Source organism: Spermophilus citellus, assembly GCF_964194105.1.
Source record: "Spermophilus citellus genome assembly, chromosome: 6".
NCBI lineage: Eukaryota > Metazoa > Chordata > Mammalia > Rodentia > Sciuridae > Spermophilus > Spermophilus citellus.
Window position 1 is genome coordinate 113536266 of NC_138187.1, and position 15843 is coordinate 113552108.

At 41.0% G+C, this 15843-nt stretch overlaps 1 protein-coding gene across 2 annotated transcripts; it reads right to left on the reverse strand.

The window, feature by feature from the left end:
* Positions 1–6821: 6821 nt before the first annotated feature.
* Positions 6822–15266, reverse strand: DEGS1 (delta 4-desaturase, sphingolipid 1). 2 transcript variants are annotated; one of them, XR_014022403.1, is made up of 4 exons: positions 15014–15266; positions 10034–10776; positions 7117–7819; positions 6822–6969 (listed from the first exon to the last, which is right to left on the reverse strand). XR_014022403.1 is itself a non-coding variant. In XM_081296998.1 (3 exons), the coding sequence occupies exons 1-3, from the start codon at positions 15093–15095 to the stop codon at positions 7673–7675; spliced, it is 972 nt and encodes a 323-aa protein (XP_081153124.1). In that variant the 5' UTR covers positions 15096–15266; the 3' UTR covers positions 7107–7672. The 2 variants fall into 2 exon arrangements, 1 of the variants encoding a protein (XP_081153124.1); XM_081296998.1 differs by lacking the exon at positions 6822–6969 and having other exon boundaries at positions 7107–7819.
* Positions 15267–15843: the final 577 nt, after the last annotated feature.

Below are 15843 nucleotides of genomic sequence, written 5' to 3' on the forward strand. Positions count from 1 at the left end.
ATTCCTGGGAAAGCTGGGAATGGAACCACCATTTGACCCAGCTATTGCCCTACTCGGACTATTTCCTGAAGACCTTAAAAGAGCACACTACAGGGATACTGCCACATCGATGTTCATAGCAGCACAATTCACAATTGCTAGACTGTGGAATCAACCCAGATGCCCTTCAATAGATAAATGGATAAAAAAATGTGGCATTTATATACCATGGAGTATTACGCAGCACTAAAAAATGACAAAATCACGGAATTTGCAGGGAAATGGATGGCACTAGAGCAGATTATGCTTAGTGAAGCTAGCCAATCCCTAAAAAACAAATATCAAATGTCTTCTTTGATATAATGAGAGCAACTAAGAGCAGAACAGTGAGGCTGAGCAGGAAGAAAAGAATAGCATTAAACAGAGACATGAGACGGGAGGGAAAGGGAGAAAAAAAAAGGGGAAATCACATGGAAATGGAGGGAGACCCTCATTGTTATACAAAATTATATATAAGAGTTTACGAGGGGAATGGGATAACAAACATGGAGGGAAATGAATTTCAATAGATGGGGTAGAGAGAGAAGATGGGAGGGAAGGGGAGGGGGGATATTAGAGGATAGTAAAGGTAGCAGAATACAACAGTCACTAATATGGCAGTATGTAAAAATGTGATGTGTAGCCGATGTGATTCTGCAATCTGTATTTGGGGTAAAAATGGGAGTTCATAACCCAATTGATTCTAATCTATGAAATATGATTGTCATGAGCTTTGTAATGTTGTGAACATCCAATAAAAAAAAAAAAGAAAGAATGTTCCAAATTTGAGGAAAATGTTCATTGTCAAATCCTTTCTACAAAGTCAGGGAGTTTGAATTTAGACCTTGGATTTGAATTACGGCTATTTGACTTTAGACAGGTTGCTTATTCTCTCCCATTAGTCTCTTTGGCTGCACAATGAGGATAATACCTGTGTGAGGGTTAAACATTTCATAGAGCCTTTTCCTTAGTTCTGGGTGCTGACCTCTTACACTCTTTCCCAATCCAGTTCCCAGTAAGAGACATAGGTTCAGAAGAGCTAAAAAGCCTTCCTAGCCACTGGTGCTCATTGATTACCTGGCCAGCAAGAGCTACAGTGAGGGATATATGCCTTCACAAGCAGATGGGGGAGTATTTAAAGAAGTCCCCAGACCATTGTCTGCTGACTTGTGTCATGCCCTACGTTGGTATAATCATATTATATCTTATGAAAAGGTACAGGTCAACTCATCAGGAGTGAAGACAGCTTTGGGCAAGTTATGGCATGCCAATGTAGAAGACACCACAGGAAGTGTAACTATGGATGGGAAAAGATAAGCGTGACACTGAACTTTTTATTTCTGATGAGGAGAAAAGTAAAAGCAGCAAAGAGACTAAGGGGAGAATGCCCTGCACAGTTATGATTTAAAGAAGGACAGAAAACCTGCACTTGCTTAGCAGTATTCCATCATACTAGATGTGAAACCCTGATGAGATAGGGATGGTAAAATTAGAGCAGTGTATCAGAAGCATTCACACTGACCACTTGGTTTGGGTCTCATCTATTTGATGAGCCACCCACTTGGTTCAGAAGGAGATGGTGAAAATGATGAAGTTGGAGCAGATCACACCTTTTGAGGACTATGTGTTGCCCACAGAGGTGGCTGTCTTTAATGAGATCTAATATCTTTCCTGGATCATTGCACTTAAATGAAGCTTGAATTCTCAGTCTCCTGAGTGTGAGGGAATAAATTTCTGTTCTTTATAAAAAAAAAATAAAATAATAAAGCTTGAAAAGTTAAACAAGACTAGCACAGTGCCTGGCACAGGGCAGCAACCCCATCAGGCTCATTAGTCCCCAGTTACAGTTCTCTGAGGATAAGCTGGCACACTTGTGTACATAGTCCTTTAGTCCTAAAATAGTCTGTCTTCTTAATTGTATAAGTCTGTGAGGTAACATAACACCCTTGCTTATATTATTAATTTACTCAGCAAACTTTTCCAAAGCCAAGGTAACCTTCAGGGCAGCCAAGTCTAAACAAGCCTGGAGCAATGTCACTGCTTCTCCTCTATTGCAGCCATGAGCTTTAGCTGGTTGCAAGAAATAGCTCACTGTGTCTCCTGGACGGTGGGGAGACAACAGGAGTGAAGGGGCCCAGCCCTCACCACAGAATATTCTCTCAATTATATCTCTGACTGAAACTTTAGACTTCTTAATTCCCACCTGGATACATTATTGCCCAACCCCACACTGCATACATAAATAGAAGTTCTTTGTGGACCACAAATTGAAGATGGTGTAAGCGGGTGGTGGCCAGTGCTTAGACTTAGGATAGGGGTGGTTCAGTTCAGGTTTTGCTTAGGCCTCCACCTGAGATCAAGCTGGTCAACTCAAGGCAAGTAACCTAACATCTTAGAGTCTCAGTTTTCTCTTCCTTTAAATGGTGATATGATTATGTACTTAACCTTGTGCGTTTTAAAAGGAGATAAAGATACTAAATTGGATTGAAATAGGAAGGTTATTTTCCTAAGACATAATTATACTTGTTCCTGAGCCCGTGAAAAAGTAACACAGGAATCAAAGGAATATGGATGTATTAATACAGAGTGCTTAGGGGCTTTCCTGAGTGTCCAGGCTGATGAGCTAATGGCCAACTCACTTCCCAAAGGACTGAGGTTTCTGAGATTTTCCTTTAACCTTCTCCTCTGCCCCACCCCGACTCCTAGTGGAAACAAAGGGCTGCAGACTGCTTTAAGCAGTCAAAAATCTCCCCTGATGGCCCCAGGGCTGGGCTGGGACTGAGCAAGGACAGAAACAGGTGCTCTGAGGGAAAGCAAACCTGTGAACACAGAAAACATCAGGGATATGAGGCCTGAGGGGCAATGTTCACATGGGTTGAATTTGTCATTTAGTCTTGATTTTTGATGACCTGACTTGTTTTCATATATGTATTTTTGAGAAGGTAACAGGAAATAAAGAATTGCTATTACAAAATTGAAGGGTGTTAGAATTAAATTAGAATCTGACGTTGTTATTTTCACTCGAAAAGAGTTCTCAAAGTGTTTGTGGCGGGGATTGTGAGGAGTTGCCAGACTGATGTATGATCATGTCTCTGTGAAGTAATCCCTCATGATCCAGGTGCTTCCCTGGGGCCTCTGACCCCTTGGGTTGAGGAGAATCCTTGGATAGTGAAGTGTAAGGAAGATTCCCCAAGGACTCCACTCTGGGAAGCAGAGGTGGGTGCAGAGGGAAGAACTCAGCCCTGAGAGGTGGGGATTCAGAGTTCAGTGAGTGTGGACAGGGAGGCCTCTAATAGGGCTGTGTGAGCAGGCAGGGCCTTCTCCTTGTTGGTGCTGAAGCAGACATGAGCTTAAAAATAGGAGAGATCACATGAGTGTGTTTCTTCTGAAGAAGATAGAAAGGAACCCACTTTCTGGCATATGGAATGCCCAGCCTGGAGGGGAAACAGGTTTCTCAGTGTGTGGTTATGGCCAAGAGGGGGATTACTGTTCAGCATGGGAAGGAAAAGGGGTTGGGTGGAGAGGGTGACACCCTCTTATGCCAAAAGAATTCTCGGCTGCTCATTGAGGCTCACACTACTACCTGGACAAATGAAGGGTCATTCTGGGTCTTATGAAACTCTCCCCAAAGGTCTGTTGGGGCAGCCTTTGAGAATAAACTCACAGGGGAGGGGATTACAGAGGCCCTGCTTGGATTGGAGATTGCTGCTCCACAAGGATTTAGCATCTCACTGTTGGCAGTTGGATTCCTCCATCTTTCACACAGTGTCCATTCAGTCCTTTCCCCCAGGAACTGCAAGGACAGAGATGTGTGCCTACTAACCAATGGTCTGCTTGTGATATAAGGGCACCTTGTGTTTCCTTGGGTTCCACCTTCCTTCACAGAAGGTGCTGTTTATACTAGCAGCCCCACCCAGCCAGTTCCCAAGGATCCCCTAACTGAACTTTGCCTTTGCATTGGGTCTTTTCGTCAATTCACGTTTGTGAGAGCCACTGCCTTCAGAAATACAGTGAGGTGTCCACTCAGTGCCACCTGAAACTTCCCCTGGGTGGAGTCCAGTTACTGGCTTCCTGAGCCATCAGCCAATACAGATGAAACTTGGCAGAAGCAAAGGTGTCCCTTTTTGGATGATGCCCCCAATTCTTTTTATTTATTTATTTCATACATGGCAATAGTGGAATATTATCCATTCACTCACTGCTGACACTGTAGCCACTTCAGGGCTTTCAGCTCATCAGCCTCAGGCCTCACCTCCTGATGGTTCACTGCCTGCTCCTTCCTCTACAGGCTTTAGCCATGCTGGTCCTCAGAACTGAGTATGGAAAGTACCTTAACACTCTTGGGTTTCTGAGGGTAGTTTTCTCAGGGCCTTCCCAGCCTTAGGTCATCAGACTGTTCTTACTTCATTCCAAATGACTGTCGCTCCAGGAAGATTTGCCTAACAAGAAACAGCACATTTTCTTGTCCAGTGAAAGCTCTTCAAGTCAGCGGGACAAGTATTATAGCAGAACATTGTAAGCTTTGACAGAAGTGGCTTCAGGTTAATCCCCAGAACATGGACATTCAGTTCCTCCATAATAGGGGTTCACTTGTGGCTTTGAAACTTTTTTTTCTTTTTCCCAAACTTCTTCTCCCTCATCTTTCCCTAACCTTCTCCTCCTTGATCTTCTTTTCCCTATTCTTCTATTCCTGATCTCTCCTCCCTAACCTCATTTTCTCTTAATCACCTCTTTAAAAACCCCTTCCTGCTGATGGGCAGAATCAGTGTTTGGAACAGGAGTCCTCTGTGTTTCTCCTTTGCTAGCAAAGCAATGAACCTTTTCTTTTTCATACAACTGTGTTCTCGTTATTGGACTGGCATTAAGGACAAGGACTGAGTTTTCAGCAACATCTCCACATAGAAAGTGTGGAGGTTAATAGCTAGCTTGTCAGGCTGGAGGATTAGAATACTATCTATCATTCTGTACGTACTGACTGACAAAGCACTGGTTCCAGCCATGTGTCAATCCTATTTTGTGAAGTCCCTTATTACTGAATTCTGCTGAATGGGAATATGCATTGCCCAGCTCCTTGGTTTGGGATCCTACTTTGAGTCCTCACTCTCTAATGCAACATTTGATAAAGAATCTACAAAATGAATAAATGCAACTTTGCTATGGATTTAAACATGAATGTTTCATATTAGGATTTTAGATTGGTAAACATTGTTAAAACCAGAGACATCTCTCCAGAACATAAAAGTGGACTGAGCACCAATTTGGTAATGGAACACATTTTAGATTTTCTTTGCTACTCCCTGGGCAGGCTCACTAGACAAGCCATGGGAAGCCTGGTCAAGAGTTTTGATTTTGGAGTCACGGTGTGATTTTCAGATTCTGTTTCTGCAATGTACTCAGTGTGACCTTGGACCAGTTACATAATCTCTCTTAGCCTTGGTTTTCTCATCTACAAAATGAAGATATTAATACATCATAGAATTGTTGAGACTTCCATAAGATTATACAGGTAAACACTTGGTGTAGGTGAAAAGTAAGAATTCTCAAGAAATGTCTGTTGTTTTTAATATATCATACTTACCTGAAGGTTATACAAACCCTGTTTTGGCTGTTTCAGATTAAGCTTCTCAAGTTCAAAGACTCTCTGCTGGTCTTATTCCTTTATCAAGCAATTACTCCAAGGCCAGCACTGATCATGTGAGCTTTAAGAACATAACTACAGAAGATCCCTCAGCCCTTGAAGAGTTGAAACCGGGGGGGGGGGGGGGGGGGGGGGGGGGGGGGGGGACGACAAACTGTCTATTTACAAAACAGTGTGGTTGGAGACAAGATGAGGAGGTAATCATTGGTCCTCAGGGTCCAAAAAAGTGGTACCTGCTGTAGGGTGGAGATGGTCCAGGGAAGGCCTTGGAGCCCTGAGACAAGATTATCAGACCAGAAAAGTGAAGGAATGAGACAGAACTGCGAGCTAGTGTGAAGCATGTGAAAGCATGATTCCTCAAGCTTAATTTCTTGAAGGTTCCAGGGCTCAGTCTTCCTGCTGCCCCAACTGGCAGATCTCTTATAGAATGGACTGAGCTGGCATGGGAGCCAGACTAGGTAGGCCTGCTAGAACTCTGAAATGTCTAACCAGCAAAAAGTGATAATGTAAGGGAAACAGAAATTATGGGGAGGGATGATTATGTATTTTATATCTAGCAGGTAGTGGAATTCAGAGGAGATTTGGGAGTTTTAGGCTAGAGTTCTACAGGTGAGAGGAATCAAGGGGTCAAAAGAATTCAGTCTGTTTAAAAGTAGTAGTAAATCCATGGATATATTTCACAGATACCTTTTTAGTGACAGAGTAAATCTGAATTGCAAAGTTGGTTCTATTATCCTTCTATACTTTAGATCAATGGTTATTTAAGCAACAGATTCAATGTTACTAGGAATTTCCCTTGCTAGGGAGTCAGGAAAGGAAAGCAAAGCACTGTGGGCTGAAACTGTAAAGCACATTTGCCAGTCCCTGGAAGATTCTTCTCTTCACACTTAGCTGCCTGGGAGTTGCCTTCCACTACATAAAACAATAATTAGCTAATATATTTTAATAATAGTTTCCCATATTATACCATATTCACCCCAAGTGACCCATCTGAGAAAACCAGGACTGCTGGTCTAATAGCCCATGATACTGGCTCCTTATACTAAATACCTGCCATCAGCCTACAATCAGTTTCCCCTGGAATGAAGATCATGGAAGACTATCAGTTAAGCCATTACTAATGTGTGAGAGTGTCAGTACATCTGAAGGGAAGTTGGATGCTGGCCATGATTAAGTTCAGTAAGTACTTTATTCATGAGTAGGCTGTACAGAATTCAGCAGAATCTAACTGAGGTCTCATGTACAACAGTGAAAAATTTAAGTAGTTCGGCAACATTTCCGTCTCAATCATTTATACTGTATTAACTTGCAGCCTTTTTTTTTTTTTTAATATTTATTTTTTAGTTCTCGGCGGACACAACATCTTTGTTGGTATGTGGTGCTGAGGATCGAACCCGGGCCGCACGCATGCCCGACGAGCGCGCTACCGCTTGAGCCACATCCCCAGCCCAACTTGCAGCCTTTTTAAATTATTATTTTTGGAGTGAAATTTTAAAGAAAGTTCCCCCAATACCCAGGTAACCATATTATAAAGACAGAAAAATACAAAAATGCAACAAATACTAATATACTGTGATTAACAGCTCAGTTCATTAGCTATTTTAATAAAGTAAAACTTTATAGTGAAAATAACATACTAGAAATACTCTTTATGATATGTTTACAAAAAGACAGAAATGGGTGAAGATCCTCTAGGTACGACAATACAGTGAGTGAGTAAAGCTGAGCATGAAGGGGTAGGGCTGCCTGTTGAAGCCTGAGTAGCTGCTGCTGCTGCTTCTATTGTCTCTTTTTGGCAGGGACTGAGCCCAGGGCCTCAGGCATGCTGCAGGCAAGTGCTCCATCACTGAGATACATCCCCAGCCCAAGATTAGTTTCTTAACAGCAGGAAGATCCTAGTTTGAAATTGTGTCATGATAGCTTCTAAGCATCACTGATCTTCAGTTTTCAGCAAAAATTCCACTTTGTCAGCTATTATAAAGCTTCACAGAGGAATTCCTTTGGCCGTGGTGATATTTACTCCAGTACCTCCTTCCCTTTTGGATGCCTCTTCATTCTTGAGTAGGGACTTATTGTATCATCCATCACAAAATCGTACAGTACTCTCACCCAGGAATTGTACTGGGGGAGGTTGTCATAGTATTCAGCTGCTATTTTCCTCACCTGGAAGGGACAAAATACAGCAAGATGATAGTAAGTGTTATACTAGGGCCTATCAAGGATGACTGGTGAATGTCTGACACAAAATAGAAAAGGATGAAATATCAAATCCTCCTCCGAGGTAACTTTGATCCTAGTCCTTCCAAACTTCCTAAAATTCTTTCATAAACAAGGATGATCTACAGTCCACACATATGTATAAATAAACCTTGATCATAATCCACAGTGAATTTATGGTCAATAAATTTTAGTGATCACTATTGGCTAGATCAGAAAGATACCATCAAATAGAACAGAAAGATACCATCTTTCCAAAATGTAAAATATCTGCCAATTTAGACACTGAATACAAACACTGCAATCAAACAAATCATATTGAAATATTATGATTATAATGAATAAAAAGTTGATAATTTGTAAATGTTTCAAAGACATTAAGAGAAAAATCAATAAATTCTTTAATATTAGGAGTTAAAAAACCTGAGAAATTATTAGCCAATGTGTCTAGTTATATTTAAATGCTAACAAAATAAATCTCTGGATGTCTATGTATGTGTTCTACAGAGTTGTGAGAGAATGGAAAAACATGCAAAGCTCACCAAAAATAAGGGAAAATTAAACTTAAAAAAAATGAAGAGGGCTGGGAATGTGGCTCAGGCGGTAGCTCGCTCGCCTGGCATGCGTGCGGCCCGGGTTCGATCCTCAGCACCACATACCAACAAAGATGTTGTGTCTGCCGAGAACTAAGAAATAAATATTAAAAAAAAAAAGAAATGAAGATATTAAATTAAAAATCTTACTATAACAACTTTTAAAAATTAATTATAGTGACAGCTGCACAACTCTGATTATACTGAAAATCTCTGAAATGTATACTTTAAGTGGGGGAAATGATATGAGTGATTTTAATATAGATGTTAAAAAAAAACACTCCATATTGCATACTTACTAACCATACAATAGTTATATATAGTGTAACTACTATAATTTATGCAGCAAATATCAGGTAGTTATTGAGGAAAGAAGATATTCCTCAACACCACAGCATAGAATAGGAAAGGCAAGACAAGTGAACTCTAGGGATAACTGAATAAGAAGACAACATGAAAGGGAAAGGGAAGTAAATAGTCAGAGATGTACTTTGGGCCTTAAGTCAAGTGATGACTGAACTAAGTTTTCAATTCTGGAACTGTTCTAGAAAAATGAAAGTATCAGTTTATGTTGAAAAAAACCCCCTCTGTTCAAAGGGTGACTGGCTTTCTTCTTAAACCACATTCCTTTTAACAAATTATATAATAATCACTTTCCTAGTCACAGAAAAGGCAAACAAAGGCTGCACACTCTGTTCAGGCCACCATATAATCAGCATGACACCCGCATGACACTGCATCGCAGCACAGGCTCAAACTGTCTTCAGGCAGTTGTGTGCTAATTTTTTTCCCATGCATTTTATTCTGAAAATGTAAAACCTATTCAAAAGTCAAAAAGTATAAAATGAACACTAATGTGCCCTCACCTGTTTTACCACTGATTAACCCTATGAATCCGCTTTCTCTCTGTGTACTATGAAAACTGTATTATATCTAATAAACCCACACACTTTGTTCTTTTCTGAACTTTTTGAAAGGTGGAGAATTATGTGACAACTTAGCCCTAATATATTATCCCTAGATATTTCAACATGTATCACCAATCAACATTTTCCTGCAAAACCATAGTATTACAGTAAAAATACAATAAACAAAGTCTTTGGTCAAAAGAAAGAGTTCCTGATTAAGAAAGATTATGGTATTGGAAACTGTTGTCCATTAATTTTGCAGACCAATTATCCAGATTATCTGTTCATCATAAATTAAACAAGTCTTAGCACTGGTTTAATAGTGATCATGATCACAAGGGACTTAGTTTTCTATTTCCAAATTACATATATATATATATAATATATATATATATATATATATATATATATATATTATATATATATATAAATCTTTCAACATTTCTGAACCCTAAATTCAGAAATTAAGCGTAAGGATAGTTAACTCTTTGTAGAATTAAGCTGGCAGACACAGCATTTACATCCTTCCCTTTTCTCCCCCTTCTTTGATGAGCAGCTTAGATTGACAAAATATAGTGGACTCTTTAAAATAAGCAAGTCAAACTAGTTTTCTTACATACTAATCAGAAATCAGAATATGCATCAAGTCCTTTACTTACCAGTGGGAGGTTTTTTCCAGGAACATTGGGGAAGTCATGGTGTTCATTGTGGTAACCCACATTGAAGGTGAGTAAATTCAGAGGCCCATAATATGAGTAAGTTTCATGCCCCTTTAAGAACATGTAATGTTCAGCTATGAAATGTCCAGAAATTGGGTGCAAACCCAGACCAAGCAGGGATGCTGCCAACATGTAGACTAAAGATTTAATTCCAAAAACGTAGTAAACTATAATGTCAAAAATGATCTGGGCCACAGTATTGATAATTTCCAGATGAGAAATTGGTTTGGGGTTGATGAGCAGAGGTCGAAAAGCATAAAAGAGAGGCTGAAGAATAACCCATAGAAACTTTCTGAAAGTGGTACAGAAGAACCAGCCCTCAAAATCAGTAGGAATATCCACATCGATGCCGTCAGCTCCAAGATATCGATGATGATCCATGTGATACCTCTTAAAGGAAATCGAATATGGAACCCCAATAGGAAGATTGGCAAACATTCCAAACCAGCGATTCCACAGTGCCTTGTGGTGGCCAAAGGCAAAATTGTGGGAAATCTCATGAATAGCCAGAGTCATTGAGTGGTTAATGCAGCTGCCAAAGACGTAGGCCCAAAATAGGACCCATTTCCAGTCCAAGTCTTTTACTAAGTAAAATGCAACCAACTGGGTGAGAACCATCATAATTATAATCCATATCAAGTTGGAATCAGGTTTCATCAAGGATTTTATCTCTGGATACTTTGCTGTAAGAAAAAAAAAATCAGGAATGTAGAAAAGTACCTAGTTACTCATGAATTATAATTAACACATTAACTAGACATTTTCATCTCCAAATGATAATATTCCTTCTATTCAAGACTTTACCAAATGTTTACCTACTACAAGGAAAGAGAATATTCTGATAGTAAAGTTTAAAATACTATGACACAACAACTTAATATTCATGCAAGAAAAATTACTCCCAAATATAGATGTATTCATTTGTATTAAATATTTTATCTATGTTATACAGATCTTCAGCATCTTAACCTTATAAAATAAATCAACATTTGACAAAGGATAGAACATAATATACATTCTGTAGGTATTTTAAAACCATGAAACTTAGTTTCACATTTCTCTCAGACAAATAACCCCAAGTAATTCTGTAATGAAATTTCACAAAGCTGTAACAGTATATAAAAGTCAGTTAGTTCTGGGCTGGGATTGTGGCTCAGTGGTAGAACACTTGCCTAGCATGTGTGAGACACTGGGTTCAATCCCCAGCACCACATAAAAAAAATAAAGAAAATAAAGGTATTGTGTCCATCTACAACTAAGAATATATTTTTTTAAAAAGTCAGTAGTATAAGGAAGCCACATAAGGAAATGGAGAGAAAGAATAATCTTTTCAACAGATGATGGTGGAACAACTGGAATCAACATGCAAGAGAATGAAGTTGGACCCCTTCCTTAGGCCATATGTAACAATTAGCTAAAAATGGATCACAGATCTAACTATAAGAAAAGGGTCAAACTCAAAAGAAGTCGTTGAAGTAAATCTTCTCAACTTTCATGGTTTCTTACATACTAAAACAAAAGCACAAGTGACAAAAGAAAAAAAATAGATACACTGGACTATATCAAAATCGCTTCTGTTGAAAATGATATCATCAAAAAAATGATAAGACAAGCCACAGAATGGGAAATCATATTTGCAAATCATCTATCTCATAGGTGAACTGTATTCAGAATATAAAAAAACTTGGCTAGGGGTATAGCTCAGTGCTAGAGTGCTTGCCTGCCATGGGCAAGGCACTGGGATTGATCCCCAGCATGGCAACCAAACAAAATTAAAAAAAACATGCAAAAGGCTAATAAGCAGGTGAAAGATGTTTAACATAATTAGTCAGTAGGAAAAACAGAAACAAAATACAGATTCAACTTCACACCCACTAGAATGGTTAAAATAAAAAAGAGGCAATAATGGGGATATGGAGAAACTGGAACTATTTAAGTTTTTCTTTTTTTAGTTGCAAATGGACAAAATACCTTTATTTATTTTTATGTGGTGCTGAGGATGGAACACAGTACTGCACACATGCTAGGCAAGCACTCTACCACTGAGCCACAACCCCAGCCCATAACTAGAAATTTCATACACTGCTGGTGGGAATGTAAAATGGTGTAAATTGGAGAACCTTTTGGCAGTTTTCAAAATGACTAATGGCCCAGCAACTCCACTCCTACATATCTACCCCAAAGAAATGAAAACATATCCATTCAATAACTTGCACATCAATGTTCACAGCATTATATGAAATAGCTGAAAAAGGGAAAGAGCCCAAACACCTACCAACTTAAGTTAAAAAGTGGTATATCCCTAAAAAGACAATTATTTAGCTACAAAGAGGATGATATACTGTCCAAAAATATTAAAGGAAGTGAAAGAAGTCACTCAGAGAAGATTAAGCATTGTATGATTTCATTTATAAGAAATGTCCCAATTAGGTAAATCAATCAAGACAGAAGTAAATTGCCTTCTACTGGGTAAAGGAGTAGAAACAGATGTGGACTGCTAATGGGTTCAGAGCCTCTTCTGGGATAATGAAATGTTCTAAAATTAGATGACAGGGAGAATTTCATAACTGTATACTAAAAAGAATGAATTTTATCCTTTAAATGGGTGAATTTTATGTGATTAATATTTCAATAAATTTGTTAAAAAACTGCTTCCCTATGAAAGTACAAAAAGTAAAGAAGGCATTACTTGTGACTTATTCTTATTTGACCCACTGATAATGATCTAGTCCCGAGCCTTCAGGATTTTGTTTTGGTTTTGAGGTATTACAAATTGAACCCAGGGCCTCTTGCAAGCTAGGCAAGTACTCTACCACTGAGGTAACATCCTCAGCCCTCTAAATATAAATTTAAACTATATAGAGATGATTGTTAAATATGTCTATGGTCTAATATGCTTTTCCCTACCCCCTCAAACCCTGAAATTGTAAAAATATCTCTTTTCATTTAAAAGAAGTTTAAACTAATCCCCAGATTCTTATTTTTCCTAAGCTTATTCCATCTCCCACCCTTGAAGAATTTCCAATCACCTGCTTGGAAATGAATTTTCATTGAGAAATATGTAGTCCTTTCAACTGAAAAGGTTCAAATGATAGTAATTTTGTGGGGGACAAAAAAGCTTTTGGTTGAAATTTGCATCTTCTTGCTTCCTTGATTTTCTGACTATTGAATAGATAACTAAATTCCAGTATTTGGGAGTCATTTTTAAAAAAAATATTTTTTTAGTTGTTGATGGACCATTATTTTATTTTTATGCAATACTGAGTGGCGAACCCAGTGCCCCACATGCAAGGCAAGTGCTCTATCACTGAGCCACAGCCACCGTCTTTTTTTTTTTTTTTAATTCCTATGAGACATTTAGACAAGACACAGAAAAAAATGTAACACATGCATTCTGATATCAAGTATGTGTAAGTTATTTGAGAAATATACATTTTAATTAAAAAAAAAAAGAAAGAAATCTAAAAGCTCAGTTACTTAAAGAACTACCCTTAATAAGCAACTGTAAAAGTTCAGCTTCCAGAGTGAGGCTGTAGCACAGTGGCAGAGCGCTTGCCTAGCATGTGTGAAGCACTGGGTTCGATCCTTAGTACCACATAAAAAGACAAATATAATAAAGGCATGCTGTCCATCTACAACTTCAAAAAAATTACAAAGTTCAGCTCCTAATCAGTGACTCAATTTTTAAAATCTATTGTAGCTTAGTGGTAGTGCACTTGCCTAGCTGAGTCTGATTACCAGGAAGGGAAGGGGGGAACAACAAAAACCATTTCAATGGAATTTACCATCACTTATCTGTGAAAACCTCAAACATCTAACTTCAGATACTCCTGCAAAAATAAGGATCTTGATTTTTTCCTTTCACTGGGCAAATGGATGTTGAAAAGAAAAACGAGGGAAATAGTTGTATATATGAGAGAATTCTCCAACTATTAGTTCAAGAATTATTAAAAATTAAAAAACATATTCTTTGGAGGTAATCTAAACCTGATTAGAATCCTCCTTTTTGCATTAACTCATCACTTAAACTACAGACCTATTCAAATTTCTGAGAGAGAGGATTAAACTCCGGTATTTCATTTTTGTAAAGCATTTAACCCAGTGCCTAACATATCATTAAGAGCAGCCTGCAAGGGATAAGAAAAAAAATGTTTACACAGAAGGCCCAAACACTCCAGAGTTGGGTAAGGCCTAGTTAGTTTGGCTTAAAAGGCCTAAATTAGCAATCATTTGGGAAACCAGCAGGCTAAGCTGCACATCTTGTTTATTTGGCAAGTCTTCCATATTTCAGTCTTTTCATCCACAAAACCGGGATGGATGAAAAACGTCTTATGAATTCTACCCTTCTTGCGTCCAAGGCTTGAAGGAAAAGCACACGGGGACCCATCAGATCCATGAAGACCCTGGGTCAAAGGGTCAGGTGCGGGTCCCTCGCCCTGATGGCCCTCGGCACTGGACCACGTGACTTGGTTCAAGAGGCCCCGGGATGCCGCAGGACCACGCCCTACACCGCACACGCCGGCTTCGCCCGGGAGCAGGCGGCAGCAACGGCGCCCACAGAGGGCACAGGATCTTCCCGCTGGAGGGATGGCCAGGGGTGGCCCAGGGGGCCCTTGGCCCCAACGGGTCGGCTGGGGTCCCGCGTGGGCGCCTGCGCTCGGGGACGCGCCGGCGCCTCTTCTCGGAAAGGCACCGGCAACGCGCGAGGACGCGCGGGATCCCCTGCCTCCGGGCGCTCCCGGGCCCGCAGCCGGGCCCGGCGCCTCACCCCGGCCTCTCCAGCGCGAGCGGAAGAGCAGGAAGCCGGAGCTTCGGCGGGACGCGCGGGAAGCGGGCTGGTAACGGGCCTCGGGCGCCCTCGGCCGCGCAGGGCCCGCGCGGAAGGCCGTGCACGCACATAACGGGGCGCCGGGTCCTCACCCAAGATCTCCTGGCGCCGGTCAGCGTGGGGCTGGTCGGTGTAGACCCACTCGAAGTCTTCCCGGGACACGCGGCTCCCCATGGCGGCGGCGGCGGCGGCTCACGGGCCGGGTCTCGGCTCTCGCTCCCCGCCGGGATCTGTCGAAGCGACTGCGCTGGCGGCAGCTCCTCGGCTTGTGTCTGAGGGGGGCAGGCGCAGCGTCCGAGACGCGGCCGGGGGCGGAGCCCCAAGACCCCGCCCCGCCCCGCCCCGCCCCGCCCCGCCCCCGGCCTCCCGGAGAGAGGCTGCCTCCGGGCGCCGCACTCCGAGGCCCCAGCGAGGATCCGGGATTCCACGGTTCTTGGCCGCCGGCTTCTGAGGTTCTGGGACTCGCGGAGCACTTCGAATCCCTGCAGGTGCCCACGTCCGCACTCAGGAAAAGGTGAAAAAGGAAGAATAAAGCTCCAGTTAGACGAGGCTGCTGCCTTAGCGCCGGTGGGGGTGGGGGTGGGGTGGGTAAGTACCCCAAGGTGCTGCAGCTCCACCGTGATCTGAGGCCCTTTGGCGTTAATAATTGGCTGCTGGGACAAGTTTTGTTTGATATTTAATAGCAAATTGTCCATTGAGGTGTTTTTTTTTCTTTCGTTGCGTTCTGGAAATGATACGTCGAGGGAAATGTGAAGTGTATGGCAATTAGAAATTGATCGAGTATAAAGTTCAATTTTTGAGGGGGGAAAAGGGTATGGAATTTGTCATTCTAATGTTATTTCTATTACAAAGTAATTGCTCAACCTTGCACCTGTGTATCACTGAAGTCATCAACCACAACCTCTTCCTGAAAGACAGGACA

Coding starts and splice junctions, on each gene's coding strand:
- DEGS1 (XM_081296998.1), bottom strand. CDS start 15,095: ATGGGGAGCCGCGTGTCCCGGGAAGACTTCGAGTGGGTCTACACCGAC. Junction 10,777..15,013: donor CCGGCGCCAGGAGATCTTGG/GTGAGGACCCGG, acceptor TTTTTCTTACAG/CAAAGTATCCAGAGATAAAA. Junction 7,820..10,033: donor CTGGAAAAAACCTCCCACTG/GTAAGTAAAGGA, acceptor TGTCCCTTCCAG/GTGAGGAAAATAGCAGCTGA.